This window comes from Oncorhynchus kisutch, unplaced genomic scaffold, assembly GCF_002021735.2.
Source record: "Oncorhynchus kisutch isolate 150728-3 unplaced genomic scaffold, Okis_V2 scaffold3868, whole genome shotgun sequence".
NCBI classification, from domain to species: domain Eukaryota; kingdom Metazoa; phylum Chordata; class Actinopteri; order Salmoniformes; family Salmonidae; genus Oncorhynchus; species Oncorhynchus kisutch.
This window is the reverse complement of record NW_022265813.1, coordinates 161,231-185,126: the sequence shown is the minus strand read 5'-3', so window position 1 is coordinate 185,126 and position 23,896 is coordinate 161,231. Positions and strand designations below refer to the sequence as shown.

General features: G+C 42.3%; 1 protein-coding gene across 1 annotated transcript in view; it reads left to right on the top strand.

Moving 5' to 3' along the window:
* LOC116372042 (voltage-dependent calcium channel subunit alpha-2/delta-4-like) overlaps positions 1-23,896 on the top strand; it is a 69,159-nt gene that overhangs the window by 21,655 nt on the left and 23,608 nt on the right. The window contains exons 10-13 of the mRNA XM_031821115.1: positions 351-471; positions 2,504-2,619; positions 3,903-3,985; positions 4,204-5,457. Of these exons, the coding sequence (XP_031676975.1) occupies positions 351-471; positions 2,504-2,619; positions 3,903-3,985; positions 4,204-4,320 (437 nt within the window). The 3' untranslated portion in view covers positions 4,321-5,457. The remainder of the gene's footprint in view (positions 1-350; positions 472-2,503; positions 2,620-3,902; positions 3,986-4,203; positions 5,458-23,896) is intronic.

Sequence of the window (23,896 nt, the reverse complement as noted above, 5' to 3'; positions counted from 1 at the left end):
AGTGGTCTAAGACACTGCATCTCAGTACAAGAAGTGTCACTGTAGTCCCTGGTTCGAATCCAGGCTGTATCACATCTGGCCGTGATTCTCATAGGGTTGGTGCACAATTGGCCCAGCGTCGTCCAGGTTTGGCCCGGGGTGGGCCGTCGTTATAAATAATCATTTGTTCCTAACTGACTTGTCTAGTTAAATAAAGGTTACTTTTATTTTTTTTAACATAATGATGTCCGTCATACAATGTCCATAAGGGATTAGGACTGGAGGTGTGTACGTTAGTGTGAGTGATGGTGATTGGCTCTCCATCACTCACGTTAGTATGAGTGATGGTGATTGGTTGTCTCTGTCCCCAGCGTCGGCCCAGAAGAAGAAGGGAGACATCCTGCAGCCGTGTGACACAGAGTACCCCAGCTTTGTCTACGAGCCCTCCATCAAGGAGACCAACAGCCTCATTAAGTGTGGACGCTGTCAGAAGTAAGAACACACACACGGCCATGCACACACACACACACACACACTTTTTCTGTCATAAAAAAAAAAAGTTAACAACATCATTTATATAAATGACAAAAGCATGAAAATATATTTTATATAAACAAAACAGACAAATTCCAGAAGCTAGAAGCTGTAGGTTCTTTATAGAAATCCCACAGCTTGAGTCACACAGTCTCAGTCAATCTCTCTTAGAGTAAATCACTTCCTGATTCATTTTTTCCCAAGATTATTTTCTGTCTCTGCGTATCAGCTCTTTATCTCTCTACCTCCATGTATCTGTCATTCTCTCTCATCCCATCCATACCCATGACTCCTGTCTCTTCTGACAGGCAGACACTAGTCTGAAGATCAGGGAGGGAGGGAGGGAGGGAGGGAGGGAGGGAGGGAGGGAGGGAGGGAGGGAGGGAGGGAGGGGAGGGAGGGAGGGAGGGAGGGAGGGAGGGAGGGAGGGAGGGAGGGAGGGAGGGAGGGAGGGAGGGAGGGAGGGAGGGAGGGAGGGAGGGAGGGAGGGAGGGAGGGAGGGAGGGAGGGAGGGAGGGAGGGAGGGATGTTTCTGTTGAGGGGTTTAGCAAAGGTCATCTCAATTTCATCTAAATGGGGAATAGCGGTTTGAGGTGTTCCAGCGCCCCCATCTGGTAGAAATGGGATATAACAAAAATAATGAGTCTAATGAAATGGGAAGGGGGATTCCTAGTCAGTTGTAAAAAAAAAAAAATTAAAAGCACTCTCCACATCATGGAATGACATTGTATTGAGATGTGTGTGAATCCAAATGAATATACACTGTATATACTATCGTACTCAAACTCTATCTTTATCCAGAGATTACACATTCATTTAGGATCTTAGATTAATCCATAGATTAAAGGCCCGACCAGACAATAGAATGGTGGAAGTGTGCATCCGTTCATACCACTAAGCTGTTTAATGACCACTAGGTGGCAGTGTTTCATCGTGTTTGTTTGTAATATAGTGTGTGTTACAGTTACTTGTTACCTGTCCAAAATTGTAATCAATAATGACATTTCTGGATTACACAAACTCAGTAATGTAATCTGATTATTTTTGGATTACTGTCCCTTTAAGAGGAATTAGAAGAAGTCAAAAAGGATCCATCAAATGCATTTGGTGTGTCATCATAGTGGTCTCTGATTGGTGGTCATCATTTTGTGTGTCATCATAGTGGTCTCTGATTGGTGGTCATCATTTGGTGTGTCATCATAGTGGTCTCTGATTGGTGGTCAGACTCTCTCAGGTGGAACAAACTTAAACATTTTTCAATGCTGAATTGAATGTCTTCTAGAAAAGAGAAAGGTCTGTCTGTCTGTCTGTCTGTGGGTCTGTCCGTCCGTCCGTCCGTCCGTCTGTCTGTCTGTCTGTCTGTCTGTCTCTCTCTCTGTCTCTCTCTCTGTCTGTCTCTCTACACCCTCAGCAGTAAATATTATGACTCCAGGTCTGAGAAGAGGAGACTTTGTATCTGGTTGATGAGCTGGTGTCTTTACCTCTCCTGTCATCTGTCTGACAACACTTTGTTTCCTTTTCAGTCTGTTCACTATCTAGTCCTAATGTATTAGCCCAGTGTAGAGATATCTGAGACCTGGTCACATAGTAAAGGAGACATTTCATTTGAAGGTTTATGGTGAAGATCTTTCTTCATGATGGCAGTGTGCTTTTACCTTTGATTACCTGATTGTTTCATACAAGTGGTATTCTAACCATTCCATTGCCTTCTCTCTCTCTCTCTCTCTACCTCTCTCTCTACCCCTCTCTCTCTCTCGCTCTCGCTCTCTCTCTCTCTCTCTCTCTCTCTCTCTCTCTCTCTGTCTCTCTCTCGCTCTCTCTCTACCCCTCTCTCTCTCTCTCTCTCTCTCTCTCTCTCTCTCTACCTCTCTCTCTCTCTCTCTCTCTCTCTCTGCCTCTCTCTCTCTCTCTCTCTACCTCTCTCTCTCTCTTTCTACCTCTCTCTATCTCTGTGTCTGTGTCTTAACTGTTCTGTGTGTGTGTGTTGCAGGATGTTTGTAACCCAGGCTGTCCCTGACAGTAACCTGCTGATGTTGGTGGTACAGGCAGACTGTGACTGTTCCCGTCAGTACCCTGCTATCACCATGGAACCCAAGGAAGTGAAATATATCCTTTAACATGAAGAGCTATCTTACTGGTTCACTCTCTCTGACACAGACAGTGATTGATATAATTATAATGGTGTTGTGGAAATGGGATTTCATATCTATGAATAAGCAGTTCCTTAGTCATGTATCAGACAAATCACTTCTCTTATTATATTTATTTCAGACATCGTTCATTTCAACCAGTTATGAATTGCTGTTTTACGCTGTGGGGAGCAGTATCTTCCTAAACTCTCCTCATAGATGACCTGCAGGGTCATAGCCGAGCATTCAGAGGTCGAAATGGCAGTATTGTAGCATAGATACTCCTTGTTGTTACGTGTGTTGGTATTGTAGCATAGATACTCCTTGTTGTTACGTGTGTTGGTATTGTAGCATAGATACTCCTTGTTGTTACGTGTGTTGGTATTGTACCATAGATACTCCTTGTTGTTACGTGTGTTGGTATTGTATCATAGATACTCCTTGTTGTTGTTGTTTAGTGTGTTGGTATTGTACCATAGATACTCCTTGTTGTTGTTGTTTAGTGTGTTGGTATTGTAACATAGATACTCCTTGTTGTTACGTGTGTTGGTATTGTATCATAGATACACCTTGTTGTTACGTGTGTTGGTATTGTATCATAGATACACCTTGTTGTTACGTGTGTTGGTATTGTACCATAGATACTCCTTGTTGTTACGTGTGTTGGTATTGTACCATAGATACTCCTTGTTGTTGTTGTTTAGTGTGTTGGTATTGTAACATAGATACTCCTTGTTGTTACGTGTGTTGGTATTGTATCATAGATACACCTTGTTGTTACGTGTGTTGGTATTGTATCATAGATACTCCTTGTTGTTGTTGTTACGTGTGTTGGTATTGTAACATAGATACTCCTTGTTGTTACGTGTGTTGGTATTGTATCATAGATACTCCTTGTTGTTACGTGTGTTGGTATTGTATCATAGATACTCCTTGTTGTTGTTTAGTGTGTTGGTATTGTAGCATAGATACTCCTTGTTGTTACGTGTGTTGGTATTGTATCATAGATACTCCTTGTTGTTGTTGTTGTTACGTGTGTTGGTATTGTATCATAGATACTCCTTGTTGTTACGTGTGTTGGTATTGTATCATAGATACTCCTTGTTGTTACGTGTGTTGGTATTGTAACATAGATACTCCTTGTTGTTGTTTAGTGTGTTGGTATTGTATCATAGATACTCCTTGTTGTTACGTGTGTTGGTATTGTACCATAGATACTCCTTGTTGTTACGTGTGTTGGTGCCCTTGACCTCTGTGTACATAACGCCTCAGTAAAGTGTGACAGGATGAAATCTCAGAAGGTCCGTAGGAGACCCGAGTCCTGCCACGCCTATCACCCTCAGGTCAGCACCCCGTATTGGTCCACTGACTCCCAATAACCTCACTTCAACTGGATGGATTGCCATCAGAAGAAAACATGTGTTGTACTTTTCTCATAGCTCCTTTCATTTCAAACTGAGTTTTGATTATTCTAAGATCAAAAATGTGAACTTAATAGCCTTATTAAGTAGTGTTCATTATACCACTGGCTGTAACTGTGTGTGATAACGATTGATTTCAGGAAAACGCCAAGGAGTGTGGAGATGCATCGCAGATCTACCTGTCTGTCTCTCTCTTCCTCACCTGTCTCACTGCCTCCTTCACCTGTCTCAAGGCCTCCACGCTGGTCTTCCGATGACAGACAGATAGCTACCTAGCCTAAACCCCGCCCCCTCTGGAAATCTCTCTAGAATGTTCCAGAATGCCTGATCTTAGCATGCCTGCTACTGCTTGCGTTATCTTTATCAATCAATATGACTATATGGCTAAAATTATGATATTGATCATTTGGGCTGATGGACTGAGAGGAATAAGCTGTTGACTGACTCCATGCTTGATGACTTTACAATCACAGAGAGATGTTGACTGACTCCATGCTTGATGACTTTACAATCACAGAGAGCTGTTGACTGACTCCATGCTTGATGACTTTACAAACACAGAGAGATGTTGACTTCAGATGTTTGATGTCTTTCAACCACCAAAGTTGTGCTTCTTTGGACAACCGTTCTAAAACCATGAAAGGGCTTTTTGGCTTCTTCTTCTTCAGTGTCTGATAAGAGAACATTATAGTGTTTCTATGCAAAAGGAAACATACTTTATTTGACCGTGGAAAGATCCAGTATCGTCAATACGATTCCAAAGGACTTGACTTTGCAATAAGACCATGGAAGACTCTCAGTCTGTGGATGATGGGTTTTATAAATGGTTTTGATAAAATAATACTCTGGATTCATGCATGTGTTGTCTGTTTACCTTAAGCCATGAAATGGAGGAAGAACCTTGGACAAGGCAGTGGCATCTTTGAACAGTGATACAATTCAGATAGTAGAATCAGTGACCCCTGCTGGTTGAAATATGACATTGCAGGATGGTGATGAATCAACTGGAGGCTGGCTGGCTGCTGAAGGATGAACACAATGGACTCAACTTCCACATTGTTCTGTTCATAACTCATCAGTCTTTGGTCTACGCACCATAAACACATCAAGTATCTACTATTAAATGTGAGCTGGGTTTTCACTGTTGGAAATGGATGGACTGTTTCAGGAAAAACCTTCAAGTCACATCATATATGCAATCTAAGGCTTATTAACCAGTTGACTTAGTTGGCTGACTGCAAAACAAGAACCATTACTGACCACCTACTTCTGTGATGGACTACTAGGTGGAACAACCATTCTGTTAGAAGGAACAACATTACAATGTGATGGACTACTAGGTGGAACAACCATTCTGTTAGAAGGAACAACGTTACAATGTGATGGACTACTAGGTGGAACAACCATTCTGTTAGAAGGAACAACGTTACAATGTGATGGACTACTAGGTGGAACAACCATTCTGTTAGAAGGAACAACGTTACAATGTGTTGATATCAGGATCTCCAAGGTGTCTTTCATCTGAGTTTTACTGTTTTACTCCAAAGACTTTTATGATGGTTTATAGTTTTCAGCTAAATTCATGCATTCAATTATTATATTTTTCATGACATAATCTGTTCTTTCTAATTCAAATGACTTGAATGAAATTAGTATAAAATGCATCATTGAGAATAATAGGATGGGATACTACTAGTATTGCTGCTGGACATTAAACACTACTGTCAGATGTTACTGTCTAGTGATTTTCTAACTGGTGTTTTTTATCAGTCTGTCCTTTTCACTTTGACAGTGATGCTCTAATGATTTCATATCATCATGTGGTAACTGTCCTCATGATGCAGTATTGTTGATAAAAGATGCTGTTGTCCATGTGTATGTATGTAATGTGATGTCCTGAGTCCTGTGTGTCTTCTGTGTGTCTGGCTTGGCTTGTGTCCCACATGGTACCCTTTAACCCTATGTAGTGCACTACTTTTGACCAGGGCCCATAGGGAATAGGGGACCATTTGGAACACAGCTTGAGAGTCTAGAAGGCAATTTGATTCTCACAGCACAGTTTGATTGACATGTAGGATAATCTGCAATGGATCAATAATAATACAATGAATAAACTTCCCCTTTATTTTAAAGTTGTTCTCAGTTTTGATGGTTGAATTTTATCCTGTCAGTTATGACATGATTTATCCTGGATCATCGTCTAATTAACATATTCATCAGTGTCTGTACTCAAAACTCACTCAAAACTCACTCAAAGATGGTATTTTCTTCAGTGGTTTGTTTTTATTTCTGTAATGCTTCAGGGAAAAGTAAAGGTGGAACGATGTACACTGAGAGTCAGGAAGCAAGTTCTGGAAGGGAAGACATTTAATAAATAAACACGACACACGAACAGCCCACCAAGATGACACAGATACAGAGGGGAGAGAGGGGAGGCAGGGTGCAGCGGTACTCTAGGGGGAGTAGTGGGGAGGGGAGGGGAGGCAGGGTGCACCGGTACTCTAGGGGGAGTAGTGGGGAGGGGAGGCAGGGAGCAGGGGTCCTCTTGGGGGAGAAGAGGTGAGTGTGGCAGAGGACAGCCCAGTCTGGAGTATCAGAGATGAGGGGAGACAGAGGACAGCCCAGTCTGGAGTATCAGAGATGAGGGGAGACAGAGGATAGCCCAGTCTGGTGTATCAGAGATGAGGGGAGACAGAGTACAGCCCAGTCTGGAGTATCAGAGATGAGGGGAGACAGAGGACATCCCAGTCTGGAGTATCAGAGATGAGGGGAGACAGAGGACAGCCCAGTCTGGTGTATCAGAGATGAGGGGAGACAGAGGACAGCCCAGTCTGGAGTATCAGAGATGAGGGGAGACAGAGGACAGCCCAGTCTGATCACTGGAGGTTCTCTTGCTACAGAGATGGTCTATAGAAGCCTTTTAGTAGCTGACATTCCTAACCTCAACTGAGAGGGTCTCTGTCCCTCTGATGGCCCTGTTGGTGTCCACTCTGTCTCTCTGTGTGTGTCCTGTTTTTCGCTGTCTGGGACAAAGGGGGGTTGTTGTGGAAATTGAGGGGGGTGGAGTTAGTAGTCTTTTGGCAGCATGACCCTGCGGCCCCCCATGAAATAACACAAGGTGATCTTCCTTCTGAAAGGAATGTTGTCCAGGGCCTCCACTGCCACCCTCTTGTTGCCCCTGACGCTGCTCTCCTCCTGGTCGTACATGGGACACATGTAGGCTGTTCGCCTCAGGGCGTAGATGTCCACCTCGTCCTCGTCGTCCCACGGCTGGTAGGGCTGCTGGGAGGGAACGGCTGACTTGACCAGACGGGGTCTCATCATGGCCAGCTCTAGGTCACGGGGGATATGCCTCAGACCCAGGCTAGACCTCTGGACTCTGGCTCCTTTAAATTACATTACATGAGGTTACATTCATTTATTAATAATTCATTTATGAATGTATTAAAACATGACAATCATATTCCTGGTTGTACATCAGCAAACAACATTATACAATATTGACAATATATTCAATAGAGAAAATGTGTCATTGCACAAAGAGAAGTGCTGACCTTTCTTTCTCTTCTTCTTGGTCCTTTCATCCCAGGCATTGCCACTGACAAGGGACACGTTGCCCTGGCCCAGGGAGGGCAGCAGTTTGGGCCGGGGGGCCACCGGGGGTTTGGGGACCTTTGGAGGAGGAGCATCCCTCTGGGCTCTCCTGGCCAGCAGGGGTCCTGTCTGGACGAAGGCCTCAGGCCTGATGATGTCCCTGGGTGGGCTGCTGCTCCCTCTGGCAGCCTCCTCTGGCTGGGCAGCTTTCGGCATGGAGAGAACAAACACATTGTTGCTGAAGCTGCATGACTCTGAAAGGGCCGGCTCCTCCAGGGTCAGAGGGCAGGTAGGACGAGGCTCAGGCTGGACCAGACTCACTGCAGGACAGGTTGGACGGGACTCAAGCATAACGGGACAAACACGGTTACTGGGCCTCACTTTTCTCCTAGTGGTGTTCCGAGGGTTGCTAGGCCTCCCCTCAGGTCTGGAAGGCTGTTTATCAGGCTGGACCAGGCCAACGGGGCTAACAGGCCATATAGTGGGGCCCACAGGGTTGCTACACCTCCTCTCAGGCCTGGAAGGCTGTTCATCAGGCTGGACCAGGTCGACTGGTCTAACAGGCCGTCTAGGGGGGCGTCGAGGGTTGCTAGGCCTCCTCTCAGGTTTGGAAGACTGTATCTCATGCTGGACCAGCTCAACTGGTCTAACAGGCCGTCTAGTGGTTCGCCGAGTGTTGCTAGGCCTCCCCTCAGGTCTGGAAGGCTGTACATCAGGCTGGACCAGCTCAACTGGGCTAACAGGCCGTCTAGGGGGGCGTCGAGGGTTGCTAGGCCTCACAACAGGTCTTGTGATACTTACAGGAATTCTAGGTATCATTGTCTCAGGCTGGTACAGGGTCTCTGGGCTGCTGGGCCGGGAATCAGGCAGGAGCTTGTAGTTCTTCAGAACCTCAGTGAAGGAAAGCTCCTTGTTGCGCCTGCGTCTGTTGGTTTTGGCAGGTAGCTGGGAGCTGCTGCTGTTAAACCAACCGGGAGATTCACGACATCTATCCTGGACAGGAACCAGGGACTGGAGGTCTCTCCTCTTTCTGTGGGCAGCTGTGGGCCTCTTGGGCCTGATTTCGTCTGGAGGGGCTGGAGCACGAGGTACAACATGCAGGGAGGGGAACGCTGAGGGCCTGAAAGAGGAGGCCATCACTGGGGCCTGGCTGACCTCTTCTCTCTCCAGCAGCACTCTGTTAGAAGGACAGAGCAGCGGAACACCGATGGACCTTGGTCCTCCAGACCCATTCAGGTTGGGCCTCCTATTCATCATTCACTGGTCTGCAGTATTCTAATCAGAATGCTCCTTCTAGTCTTGAATACTTGGAATAGGAAGTGGCTTTCAGCACCATTAAACTCTATAAAAAGAGAGCCACAGAAACATCTTTGTTTAGTATTTGGGGAAATTTTTAAAAATGTTTTACTGTCTCATCTAATTCCATCACATTCAGTTCTGAGTTGAAATACTTATTTGGGACAAGATATATTCATTAAAATGTAACAACTTTGTTCAATTAATTTCTAATAGCCTAGATATGTCTGGTGGTCAATAAAACTGTCTATCCCCTCATTTATCTGATAAACAGACAGACAGGTGTACTTACCGTTCACCTTGCAGTTCAATCAGCTAATGATCCGTAATTTCACCAGTGGCAGTTTGGTGTTTGATCATTACGTCATCAGAGGCATTTTGTATTGTGACGCAACAATGCCAAGCATCAACCTTCCTGTCATGGCTGCCCCTGTAGTTTAATATGTCAACGAAGTGTATTAATCAATCAGACAATCAAACCATCAATGAATGACTGAATTAGTGAAGCAATTTCTAATAAATCAGCTTAAGTATACTGACATCCTTTATGGATAAGACTGACAATTACGAAAACGCATCAAATCAATGATGCGTAAAAGTAGATTCGCTCCCACATAGTAATGTTCGTAAACGAACCACTTTAGTGGGTCAATAAACTATCCAAGACTTTGGACGAGGCATATTTGTCCCAATAATGTAGGACAGGTTACTTATATATATGAGGAACCTGCGACCAGAAAGACTGTTCTGCCGTTTTATTAAAAAAGAATCCAACAGGGCATCTTCTTCTACATACGCGTCTTACTCTTTCCTGTGTTCATCTCCCTCGACTAGATATATCTATTCTGTGGCCACCACACGTTTTATATGTCATGTTTGTCTTGTAGCTGACAGTGGGGTGAAGACAGGAGCGCAGTTCAACTGACACGAAGGCGCGGACTGGGGAAATCCGACATGGAGACCTGACGCCACTTTTACGCGCACTTTCGGATTGGTCTACTTTGAAATGAACATAAATATTATCGTAACATACCGGAGGTTGGGCTCAGTGTTCAAGTGTTGGTTTTACACATGTTGATATAGAGAAATATAGTCTAATAGTGGATCGGCCTTCTGCAGTGTTGGTGGGGTAAATAAACTGATGATGTGTTTTGGCCTCTATTTTTGCATGTTATTCTTTTAAAAATATTTCGGAATTCCTGATCTCGTTTATTAAACAATTACATTTTCAATAATTTGTGTATTTATTTCGTTTATCTTGTTTACATAAAGTAGCCAATGGCATGACCATAGAAATAAGAAAGAATAGAACAGACATGGAAGCTCTAACCCTGGCAAATGACTGGTACTTGTATTTCTATTTAGGATCCTCATTCATTCTTGCCAAGGCATCAGCTTCTCTTCCTGGGGTCCAGCAACATTGAGGCAGTTACGGTGCATTCGGAAAGTACTCAAGACGCCTTGACTTTTTCCACATTTTGTTACTTTACAGCTTTATTCTAAAATTAATGAAAAATGTTTTAGCTAATTTATTATTAAAAAATAAACATTTAAAAAGTATTTACATAAGTATTCAGACTCTTTACTATGAGACTCGAAATTAAATTCAGGTGCATCATGTTTCCATTAATCATCCTTGATGTTTCTACAACTTGATTGGAGTCCACCTGTGTTAATTCAATTGATTGGACATGATTTGGAAATGCACACACCAGTCTATATAAGCTCCCACAGTTATCAGTGCATGTCAGAGAAAAAAACCAAGCCATGAGGTTGAGGGAATAGTCCATAGAGCTCCGAGACAGGATTATATGGGCAGACGGAAGCCACTCCTTAGTAAAAGGCACATGACAGCCCGCTTGGAATTTGCCAAAAGGCACCTAAAGACTCTCAGACCATGAGAAACAAGATTGAACATGGTGGTGGCAGCATCATGCTGTGGGGATGTTTTTCAGCGGCAGGGCCTGGGAGACCAGTTAGAATCGAGCGAAAGATGAACAGAGCAAAGTACAGAAAGATCCTTGATGAAAACCTGTTCCAGATCGCTCAGGACCTCAGACTGGGGCGAAGGTACACTTTCCAACAGGACAATGAGTCTAATCACACAGCCAAGACAACGCAGGAGTGGCATCGGGACTTGTCTCTGAATGTCCTTGAGTGTCCTTTGCCTTGATGACAGCTTTGCACACATTTTTTAAGTGGTGGATCATCTTAATATTGCGACAAGGTTGTTGCTTCATATATGGGGGATTGTAAATGATGCAGACAATTACATTGATGGAAGCAACAATCTTGTCGCAATATTAAGCTGAAAAAAAAAGTGTGTGTGTGTGTGTGTGTGTGTGTATATATATATATATATATGTGTATATATATATATATATATATATATATATATATATATATATATATATATATATTAATATACCTTTATGATTCCCCCCAAACCCTACCACCCTTCCCCCAATTGGAGTAAACTAATGAACAATAACACTCAGGCTTCTACCTTCAGTTTATACATCTTATACACATTTTACAGACACAATCTATTTTACAATAGTTATATTTAGTTTGTTTTTAGTTCTTCCTCTATTTCTGATGTCCATCCAGTTTGATTTCTATTGGTAACTGTGTTATTTCACATCATCTCTGAACCTTTATACATTTTACAGACCCGTATGTTTTACATTGGTTATCTTGTTATTAGTCCCACCCTTCAGCTCCATCCAACTCCTCCCATCGATCTCTCAACACCATCCATTTGGGATTTCTATTTGCCATATATATTTTTCAACTGTGATGTGATGCTTCACAAAAGTACTGAACCTTTCTATTCTCATAGCTTCTACAGATTGTAAATAAAAAATGTAAATGTTCCTAAAATAATAATAATATTATTGATTGATTGACTATGGCTTTTCAAATCACCGAGTATTGCTATCTGCAGCGTTAGTTGCAATTCTTCAGCCATTCCTGGACCTGTGACCAAAAACGAGCTACATATGGACAATACCAAAATAAATGACCTAATGACTCTGCCTCCTCACTGCAAAATCTGCAGAGCTGGGAAGACTGTATCCCCATATATATAACATTCGATTGGTTGCATGAATTTTGTATTGTAATTTAAATAGAAAAATTCGAAGTTTTGAATCCGCGGTTGTTTTGCGTATCAATTCATAAACCATGTGCCATGGAATGGGTACATCGAAAATCTCTTCCTACTATTTTGCCATTTATATGGCACAGCTATACGTTTTTTGGTCCTTCAATTAAATTGGTGAATGTTTTTATTTATCACACTTTTCTTTAACCATTTATGTTCTTTAATACAGGGCCGAAATACAAGTTCCTTACTTTTTCCCTTCTACTTGCCTCTTCCATTTTTGTGGTAATGCTACAATTAGTTGGTTGTAATTTTGGGTAGAGCAGACATTTCCATATGTCTGTGTTAGCTGCATGTGTGACACAACTCCACCAGTCCTATTTATGATATCATTCACTGAAATTATACCTTCTTTAAATATTTATTCGAAAAAATGTTTTTTTAATCAATTAGGATTGTATTATTGTTCTGTCTTTTCAGGTGGATTAAACTGAAATTACAACCAATTTTCTCAGGCTTGTTTAAAAAATAACGATATTTTGGAGATTATTTCCTTTTCAAACAACCGAAAGTGAGCAGGTGTAATCTGAATAAAGGGAAAAGGCCATTCTTGAACATAGGATGAGACATTCCTACCAATTTACTAGAGAACCAGTTTGGATTTAAGTATAACTTTTGTATGACTGATGCCTTTAGTGAGCGGTCTAATGCTTTAATATTGTAAGGAACAATTGTCCACCCCAGACAGAGGGTTGAGTTTACGAATGTACGGTTTATTAACCCAACTCACCACAGGCTACTGTTTGGAATGCATGGAACGTTCTAATGCCGGGCTTCCTGGTGGTTGGTGGAGAGGCGTGGAGGATAAATGAAGGATACCCTATGAACCAACCGTGACCTCTTGTGAAAGCCAGACATAAGAGAGAGATCAACGTCTAAACCTGGTCTAAACTTCCAATGCTCCCTGCCCAACCCCCCTCCACGCCTCTCCACCAACCACCAGGAAGCCCGGCATTAGAACGTTCCATGCATTCCCGTGATTGGCAGATAGCAGGTTGATTGGCATGTCGAACCCCGCGAACACTGGGTACTGGTAAGTACAACACAACCAACTAATAGCCTGACACATAACACACAGCTGTCTGTCTGGGTCGCTACAATATTTAATCATTTCTGCCCACCGAATTCATATTCGTTATACACTATAAAAAATTACCCACGGGCTTAGTAAATATTGCAAAAGAAAATCAATGATTTTTACTAAAAGTAATAGGTTTCTGGTTTTACTTACATTGTTGAATATAGTCCTTAGTTGATGTGTTGAAAACACTGGCATTTGCAAATAAAAATCCAAGGTAATATGCTGCTAAATTTTAAACGAATATTTCTAAGTAACAACCAACAACTTAAAAATATGATGTTGAAATGATCATTATTGTGTTGGACTGACATGCCAGATCTAGTTATGAACGTCAGTTGTCCTTGGAACATTTCAACAGACGTCGTCTTGATCTTTCTCCTCTGGAAAGGCCTTGTGGCATGTAACGACCAAACTATCACTTGGAATGTAGTTTGGATCTACACACATGTTTTCAACGAAATGTCAAAAAATATTCATTAAATAATATTATTCAAGTACGAAAAGCCTTTAGTTATATTGTCAGAGTAAGTTATATATTTACACGTTGATAAACTAGCTAGTTAACTTCCATGATGTCTGTATAGTGTAGAGAAATGCTAATTCTTATGTAGGTGACCAAACTATTGTTGATAAAGGGCTACAACTCAGAGTTGAGCCTGTGGGGTCCCCTACAGGATAGCTCCCGCATTACACTAATGGCCAAAACCAGCGCACACACACATGATCTCCGTTGTAGCTGAACGTTGAATGCCCGAAGAGGATTCTACGATGACGGACAGACAACTGAGCCAATGGCGGAAGACTACAGACTACACCCCAGCTGAACCAATCCAAAGATCCGATCTTCCAGAATCAACCTACTTTCTTTTCTAAATAATCGTGGTGTACTGATTGTAACGGCCTCTTCTTCGTCTGCGCTTCCGTACGAACCAGCGGGAGAGCCGTAATTACGCTGTTCTAGATATCTTCACTCTGAATAAACTGTAGCTTGTCATACAATTTACCACCTTGTCTGAATCGATCCTTGACCGACTCGTCCGTCTACATATCCAATTGCTAACAGAAATGGTAGCAGAGTATAGTTTACTAACGATCCAGTCGAAGTGAGTTGATTTGGGTGTGGAGAAGGCGAGTTGGGGAAAGGACGATTCATTAAATAAATAAGAAAGACGGGTGAAGACTTTCGGGGGAGGGCAACAATTCTGCTCAACTCGGAAAACTGATTTCAAGGTGCACCATAAAAAAAAAAAGGTAAGCAAAAGCCTGTTAAATCAAACTTTGCATATTGTCGAATAGTCTGTCCAAATTTTTATCAGTTTTTCCGAGTAAGTATGAATTCTTGTGTAAATTTATAATTTGCTGACGAGTCGAAATAACAGTGTACGTGAACATATGTAGTAACGAACCGGCGACGGCCGGTGTGATTTAAATCATTGATGAGATATCAGTAAGGGGATAGCTAATTACTATTCATTAACTCTGGCGCCGAGGGGACAAATTGTAATTTTGGGACCCGTGACCCGGTCAGCACAGTCTGCTAGCTTTCAATGATGAGTGATCACTGTTTTGTCTTTGATAGTTCCGATAGGGGTCGGGAATAGAGATCAGTAGGGGATAGCTAATTACTATTCATTAAATCTGCAGCCGAGGGGACAAATTGTAATTTTGGGACCCGTGACCCGGTGTGGTTCAGTCTGATAGAGATTCACCGATAGGGGTCGGACATGTGTAATAATTCTGATAGGGGTCAGCTCGATAGGGATCAGGAATAGAGATCAGTAGGGGATAGCTAATTACTATTCTTCAAATCTGGCGCGGAGGGGGATAAGTTGTAATTTTATCCTGTGGTCCGGTACGGCTCAGTCTGATAGAAATTCACTGATAAGGATCGGCTTTCAGGGGTCAGAGATATAACGTGCTGTTTTGTCTATTTGTAACTGTTTATGTTATGTTATGTTAAAATGCAATGTGGTTGTAATTGTTTCCATTAAGATTGTTGGTGGTTAGATAGAGGGAGAGAGAGAGAATTATAATAAGGGATATTGGATAAATCCGTAACTTCTATATTGTACCTATGTACCTATGTTAATAGGTACATGTATAAATGTATAATCAGGAATGAAATGACTGATGTATAATTGAAATAATATCTGAATATAATATTTAAATATTGAGTCTAAATAGTCGAATAGATCCCTTGGTTGTGCGCTCCATAATGCTATACAAACCCATGCGGTTTTTCTCAACCTGAATATACGAAGGAGAAGCTCTGAGATAAGGCAGAGTACGAGCAATAGTGTCTCTTCGAATACATCGTGGGTATTAATCAACGTCGGGCGAAGTTTATGCTAACTATATTCAGATAGAAGGAGAGAATTTCGATTAAAACTACGATTAAATTCCGATTGAATTAAATTAAATTACGTTTAAAGCAAATTCACAATGGCGAACCCCAATACTCCAAAGCTGAGGTTTAATGAGTTCCTAGAACAAAAAATTGAATATAGATCAGGGGGACAGGAACAATGGAAGCCTATAAAGAAAGTTTGGGAGGGATTGAAGTTAAAATGGACACAAGCAGGTTATCTAGGGGGGTGGCCGCCAACAGGGGCCCAGCTGAAAACAATGGAATGTGAGTTGAGAGGGACGTAGCAGGAGGCCAGAGACAAGGAAGTTGAAAGAAATAAAAGCCATGTATTTAAGAACCAAGGGACCAAACAGAGAATGAACAGAAGGCGGGGCCATTGCGTCTCCCACTGGTCTGCTTACTGGCGTAAATGAAGATTTGTAAGAATCAAATCCTGTGCATGAAACACGCTTGATATTCAGTCGGGGACTAATATCGATATGAATGAGGTCGGGGACAAAGCGAGTGTGGTACATGAGGTGTTTCAGTTGGAGCCGGAACCGGTGAGAATGTTGAAAAAGTCGCAGGCTTGCTGATGAGAGTTATATCATAGAATATTGAGGGGGGTGCATGACTGTTGGAAAGAGTGTTAAACTCTATTAACGCAAAATTCTTTTTGCGGATTTATATTATGAGGTTTGAACTATACTAATGTTGTAGAATTACATAATCAACATCTGAACATACTTACGTTAAACATTAATTGAGCCACTGAGTAATAGATAAGCTGTACACACGGGGCGAAGGGTGTGGTCGATGTAAGACGGGAGTGGTGTTCTAACCAAATTATTTAGTTATTTTAATTCATTTACACAAGTACTTCCCGGGTATTGATTTTGGTTTAATTGTTCAGATAACATCATTGAAATTAAACAGGAGGTCAAGGTATACTAACATTAGAATCTGTTTTCATTATGGAGAACAATGAAAGGCCCGCAGAGTGGATTGCAGGCTGAGGTTTTTATGTTAAAGGGACAGTGCACATTTATCACAGTTGTGTGTGTCTGTCTAATGGCTGGATATTTAAGAAGTATTTTGGGGAGACAATTTGGAGAAACACGAATAAGACATGAAACATCGAGACAAATTATTTGAGTTTGAGGGGATTATCATAATTATTAGGTTTTGTTTTTGTAGTAAATGTTTGGGTTAAGGGGATTTCCATGTTCCCAGAGACATGATATTTTAAAGAGGCACGCTCACATATGGAACCTTTATGAGTTTTTTATTTTATGAGTTTTAATTACACAAGTGATTTTTATTTTATTTTAAGGATAAAGGGTTCTTTAATATGTCTAATATGGTATGGAACACGAATGTGGGGGGATGGTGTAACCCGTGACCGGATTTCATGGCTCTCTCGGGTGGTCTGATCAGCCACAAGGGGGTGCCATTTGAATAATACATTTGTGGTCATGGGTAATACTGTTTAAAAAAAAAAAAAAAAAAATAGAATAATTTTTTATTTTTTTATTAATTTTTTTAAGGTAACTTAATTATAGTGGAGTTTACTTAACCTATATAAAGACTTTAGAAATTGCCACCATAGACATGTTTTTCTAAAAATCCATGAGTTTAGATAAAGCCAAACAGTGAGACATTTAGTTAAAATGTGGAAACATGGGAAAAGGCAGACAGATGAGCCCTCCCCCGCACTGCAGAGACCTTGACGGTTGGAGAGCAGAGAGGAGAAGTTTTAGAAGGGAGCCAGGACGAGCAAGGATAACGGAGTGTGTAGATAACAGTCACTGAGTGGAGACAAAAGGGAGAATTGGACATGTGGGAAATTAAAGGGGCGCTCCTACATGATAATGTCAGAACAGAAGGATAATATACTAATCTTACCTAAGTCATTATTTAGAGTAGGTAAGGTTGTTACCTGGGCATAGCCAGGTATCAAAAGGGGGATAGGTAAATTGTGGTCTAGGATAGGATGGGGCCTATTGGATAAGAAACTAATATTTTTTTTAAATGTAGTTAACAAATGGGCATAGAAGTTAAAGATAGAATCAGATAAAACATGAGAAACTGTTTGTTAACCAAGCCTGTATGTCCAGCATTTTATGCATTATAGGTGAACTGCAGGTGAAGTCACTCAATCCAGTCCCAGAGGCTTGTTGGGGGGACCATACCAAGGTCTCCTGGTGACAGCTAGCTGAAAGAGCTACCCGGATTCATATCGCACGGCGGGAGGGTAAGACACACTGACACTATCGAACAATAAACAGTGTTCGAGAGGAGAACTGGAATTAACAGAATTCCGGGGGCCATCTCTCGAATGAAGAAAATCCTCCCTGTCCTGTCACCCCTGTTTTTGTTCATAGAAGTGAAGATGTGTCTGGCTCTTGCTAAGTGATGTGTTCTCGGGGAAAGGGTGGGGCTTCACATGGAAGCTGTTTGTCTGAGCGGTCTTATCGTGGGTGACATCCCAAATAACACAGCTCCGGATGAATCAGTACCTGAAGCCTCAGCTGGTTTGACCACCCTGGCTCACGGGTTGACAGAAAACACTGGGGTGGATACTTCTCTGATTAATTGGGTTTGATAGTATGTTTAGAAAATGGGGAAAATATTATGATCACTGTATTATGGGCTACATTCACCTGTGTGACTGTTTTAGTTTTATGGGGCTGTTGTCTTAACTCTCTGTCTGAGGCCTTATTTCCAGGACTCTGGAGAAATCGATGGAAATAGATGGTGATGTACCAGCGGATTCCAGGTTCTGACCCGTGGAATGCTGAATGTATGTCTACAGAACAAGTGGACGAAAATTATAAATGAAATTATATTAAATTGGGAGGGTGTCCGTATGGGGATTACAAGATAACCGACTTGGGACAGTTCTGGGATTGGAAGAGAGGGTATCCTTATAGCATAGGGGATCCCACAAAGGTGGATAGGTTTTTCATGATATGGGAAAACCTGGGAGCACTGTTGAACTTTGTAAAGGTGATGAAATCTTGCTAACCATCAAAACTATTAAGCTCTCTGATGCAGGCACTTACACCCTCGGACTACAAAGGACCGGGACAGACACGATGGGTGTGTTTTCTATTAAGGTGCTGCCAAAACCAGAGGTCCCAGATGAACCAGGGCCAGACACACTCCTCTACCACCCCTGGACCGAACCTGCCACCACTGTGTTAAAAATCCCATTCCAGGTAATTAATGTTAGACTATTCAGCTATTGATCAATTAGGCACTGAGACTGGTGTTATTGGTAGGGACAATTTGTGGCTTTCTTATATGAGGTACAGTTAAGACCCTGAAAAGAAAGGACTACATGAGTTACATGAAACATTGGTCATGATGGACCTGTTCTGGCTACACACCCATTTGCTATAGGAGAAGGAGAGGGGTGGTTGTGTATTCTGAGAGGTTTTTACCTGGTTGAGGCCAATTCAACTCTCTGTTCCTCTGAGCCTTGTGTTTCCTACAGTACCTCCTCATCGGGCCCCTTGGGGTGTTGAGGCATATGGGGGCAATTACAGTTGCATCACGGGTACAGGTAATGGCATTGATTATGGGAGATTGCCTGAAGCTGATTGCAGTAGTAACATAACCATTAATTCCACTTGGCCAGTTACAGGCCTAAACCAAACTAGTGGTCTGGCTGATGTGTGGTGGATCTGTGGACCCAAAAGAGTGCTGAGACTCATTCTTAGAGGAGACTGGCAAGGTACGTGTGCTCTGACCAGTTTGATAATTCCACTGACCATTGTTGATGTTACTGCTGAACAGTTGTTGGGTTCTTTATCCAGGGGACCTGAAAACATTCCATCCCATGGGAGACATAGAAGTAGTGCTCCATGGACAGAGGATGTAGTTGACATACACACTAACCTGTTGGGAGTGCCGGTGGGGGTTCCTCATGAGCTTCAGGCCTTGGGCAGGAATGATGGATTATAGGTCCAGCCATGGTGGATGCAAGACAGACTGCATGGATTCATTACATCTACTATGATCAACAGCGTTTTGTTAATTACCCCCGTGATGCACTCACTGGTATGTCTGAACAGTTTGAGGCCACATCTAGGGTTGCCAGACAGAATAGACTTGCTTTGGATATGCTTCGTGCCAGTCAGGGGGGCGTATGCAAGATGTTCGGTGAACAATGTTGCACGTATATTCCTAATAACACCAGTCCAGATGGTAGTATATCTAAGGCCCTTAGTGGGCTTGATGCACTATCTGCTGAGATGAGGACCATGACGGGGGTGGAGGAGTCTGGCCTGTTCTCTTGAGTGGGAGCCTGATTTTGGTAAGTACACTAGAATGGTGGTTACTGGATTTCTGACCCTTATTTTTGTTATTTGACGTGTTGTGCTGCTTGCATCATACCGTGTTTTAAGAAGTCTGTTACAGATGTGGTGAAGGCTTCAGGCATGATGATGCCTTTGCTTGATGCTCCAGTTGGAGATGCTGATACTGAAGCATGCTTTCAGGGGAGGATGAGACTGACTGAGGATGACCCATGGTATGCTGTGGGCGAGGTAGTAGAATAAATCTTACACCACCACAGTTCCTTGTTATACATCTTAATGATGGGTTTTCTTTCCAGTATGTTTGTTCTCCCTGTTGTGAAGGTTTTGAGTCCCTGGGTGGCATGAAGCCCAACTGGTGCAGGATAGGAGTAGCTGAGAGGACCAGATGGTTTATAATAATGCTTTGCTTTGCTTTGCTTTACTCTGTTTTCCATGACCAAAGTTTTATATCTTACATGTCAATAAACAATAAAGTGTTATCCTGTTTTTGCTAAGTGTCAAAAGGGGGACTTAAATTTCACACAATTTTTTTTTAATGTTCTGTTTTTGAATGAGCTGTTCTCTTTTGACATGAAGGTATTTTAAACTCTGTGACTGTTATGATTCATTGCTGAATTTTTGTTCACACCCTAGGGGGTGTGAAAAAGAGGGATTATTGGTTCCTGTGTTTTACATTTTAGCCATTACCATATATATGATTGAATATTATCTGCTGTTGGCTTGTGTTGATGTATGCAAGTGTTATGCAACATAGCTGACTTGAAACATTGTTAAAAGTGTCAGGGCCAGGGGACTTTCTCATGCTGGAAAAATACAGAAGGGAGGGCACATTCAGAGCGTGGGGTTGCGAGAACAAGCGTTTTTTGTTGTTGTTAGATAACAGGAGCCAGGTGCGTGATAACGGTATGGAGCATGAGCGCCTGGCTGCAACTTCTCTTATGACATTCCAGAATCGCATTGCAGTAGATATGCTACTGGCGGAGAAAGGTGGAGCTTGTACTATGTTTGGTGAACAGTGTTGCACTTTCATCCCTAATAACGCAGCCTCCGATGGTAGCTTGACCATGGCCCTAGAAGGTTTGAGGACGCTTAATGGTAAAATGAAATCTCATTCTGGGATGGATACCTCGATGTGGGACTCCTGGATGAGTGCGTTTGGTAAATATAAAACCCTGGTGTCCTCCATTTTGGTATCCATTTCGGTGTTCGCTGCCATTTTAGTTCTCTGTGGATGCTGTTGCATTCCATGCATCCGTTCCCTTGCCACTAGGGTTATCTCTAGAGCCATTGACCCTTCCTCCCCTTCCCAGATGTTTCCTCTGCTGGATAAAGACCTACATGAATTCGAGGATGAGGAGGAGAGTGCCTATTTAGGTTTACATTATATCTGCTGTTGCCTTATGGGGATGTATGTATGTGTTATGCAAGTGGATCATTCCGCCTGACTTGCCTAGTTTAAGTCACATCTCTTTGGAGATGTGAAGAGAGGGAATCACAACTTTTTCCTGCGGGAAAAAAGTTGGCTTATGTAGACAAGCATTTACTTTTATTTTGAGCTGTTGTTCTCCGCTCTGTAAAATGAGGGTTGTAAGTTCCTAGGTGGCTGGTAGCCAACTTAGTACATAGTGGGATTGAATGGAGAACATGATGTAATACATATATCTATTTCTGTTTAAAACTGTGCCTTATTTCATAGTCCCATTGGGAGAAGTTTCTCTTTGTGTCTGGATCCAGTTAGGTTGTGTCACGTCTCTGGTGAGACGTGAAGAGAGGGTTTTGTAGAGAAATGCTAATTCTTATGTAGGTGACCAAACTATTGTTGATAAAGGGCTACAACTCAGAGTTGAGCCTGTGGGGTCCCCTACAGGATAGCTCCCGCATTACACTAATGGCCAAAACCAGCGCACACACACATGATCTCCGTTGTAGCTGAACGTTGAATGCCCGAAGAGGATTCTACGATGACGGACAGACTACTGAGCCAATGGCGGAAGACTACAGACTACACCCCAGCTGAACCAATCCAAAGATCCGATCTTCCAGAATCAACCTACTTTCTTTTCTATATAATAGTGGTGTACTGATTGTAACGGCCTCTTCTTCGTCTGCGCTTCCGTACGAACCAGCGGGAGAGCCGTAATTACGCTGTTCTAGATATCTTCACTCTGAATAAACTGTAGCTTGTCATACAATTTACCACCTTGTCTGAATCGATCCTTGACCGACTCGTCCGTCTACATATCCAATTGCTAACAATAGTTAACTAGTGGTGGGCATTCTACTAGCTAGTTCACTTCCATGATGTCTGTATAGTTAGCTAGTGGTGGTCATGCTACTAACTAGTAAGTTAGCAGTGCATTTACTTGCCTCGGTGCTGTTTATAAGTTTTGTCATTTTTGTGTACGTTTTATATGAACCGAAATAGCTATGTAACATATAAGCTACCTAGCTTAGCAAAAAATGCATCGTCAGCAACATTACAGTAGAGCTGAACACATGTGCCCCTGCAAGGTAATGTTTGCCTGCTAGGCAAGCTACCCAGGAAGAGACAGGTAGGAACAATATGTAGCTAGATGGCTAACTACACCTAGCTATCTAACTACACCTGTCGTGGCAGAAACCTTCTTGTTGTTCACGTATTCACAACATGTTCAAGGCAGCACTGCCAACGTTGACCTTGTGCAGTAGTTATCTAGTCAATATCTAACAGCCAAACTAGCTAAATGAAATCATTGGTCTGGCTAGTAAGATCGATAACAAGCAGCTCTTCCAAGTCAGTGTGGATTTCTGTTTTCTAGCTCTCTATCTAAAGCTGAAGTCCTTTGAGTGTTATTTTCCTGACATTGTCATAGGTTTTAATACAACTTCTCTTCTTTAGGTGTTCAGACGTTCCTGAGTACTGGACAGACCATATTTTCCAGAATACATTGACAAGGTATGTCAATATATTCAAATGTCTGTGTTTTCATTGTAACTCACATCAGGGCTTGTAGGGCCCCATGATTTCCGCAATGTTGAAAACTCAAGACGGAATCCAGAAATTGAAACAGAATACAGGTTCCCCTCGGACAGGATACAGGTTCCCCTCGGACAGGATACACAGGATATTATTTAATTTTTTACAGAAACCTAACATTAGTGTGAATAATAGGTATTAGATATATATTTTATTTAACCAGGTAGGCTAGTTGAGAACAAGTTCTCATTTTTCAACTGTGACCTGGCCAAGATAAAGAATAGCAGTTCGACACATACAACAACACAGAGTTGCACATAGAATAAACACATAGTCAATATTACAGTAGAAAAGGAAAACAAGAAGTCTATATACAGTGAGTGTAAATGAGGTAAGATAAGGGAGATAAGGCAGTAAATAGGCCATGGTGGCGAAGTAATTACAATATAGCAATTAAACACTGGAATGGTAGATGTGCAGAAGATGAATGTGCAAGTAGAGATACTGGGGTGCAAAGGAGCAAGATAAATACAGTATGGGGAGGAGGTCGTTGGATGGGCTGTTTACAGATGGGCTATGTACAGGTGCAGTGATCTGTGAGCTGCTCTGACAGCTGGTGTTTAAAGCTAGTGAGGGAGATATGAGTCTCCAGCTTCAGTGATTTTTGCAGTTCCTTCTAGTCATTGGCAGCAGAGAACTGGAAGGAAAGGCGGCCAAAGGATGAATTGGCTTTGGGGGTGACCAGTGAAATATACCTGTTGGAGCGCGTGCTACGGGTGGGTGCTGCTATGGTGACCATTGAGCTGAGATAAGGTGGGGCTTGACCTAGCAGAGACTTGTAGATGACCTGGAGCCAGTGGGTTTGGCGACGAGAGTGAAGCGAGGGCCAGCCAACGAGAGCATACAGGTCGCAGTGGTGGATAGTATATGGGACTTTGGTGACAAAACGGATGGCACTGTGATAGACCGCATCCAATTTGTTGAGTAGAGGGTTGGAGACTATTTTATAAATGACATCGCCGAAGTCGAGGATCGGTTTGATGGATAGTTTTACGAGGGTATGTTTGG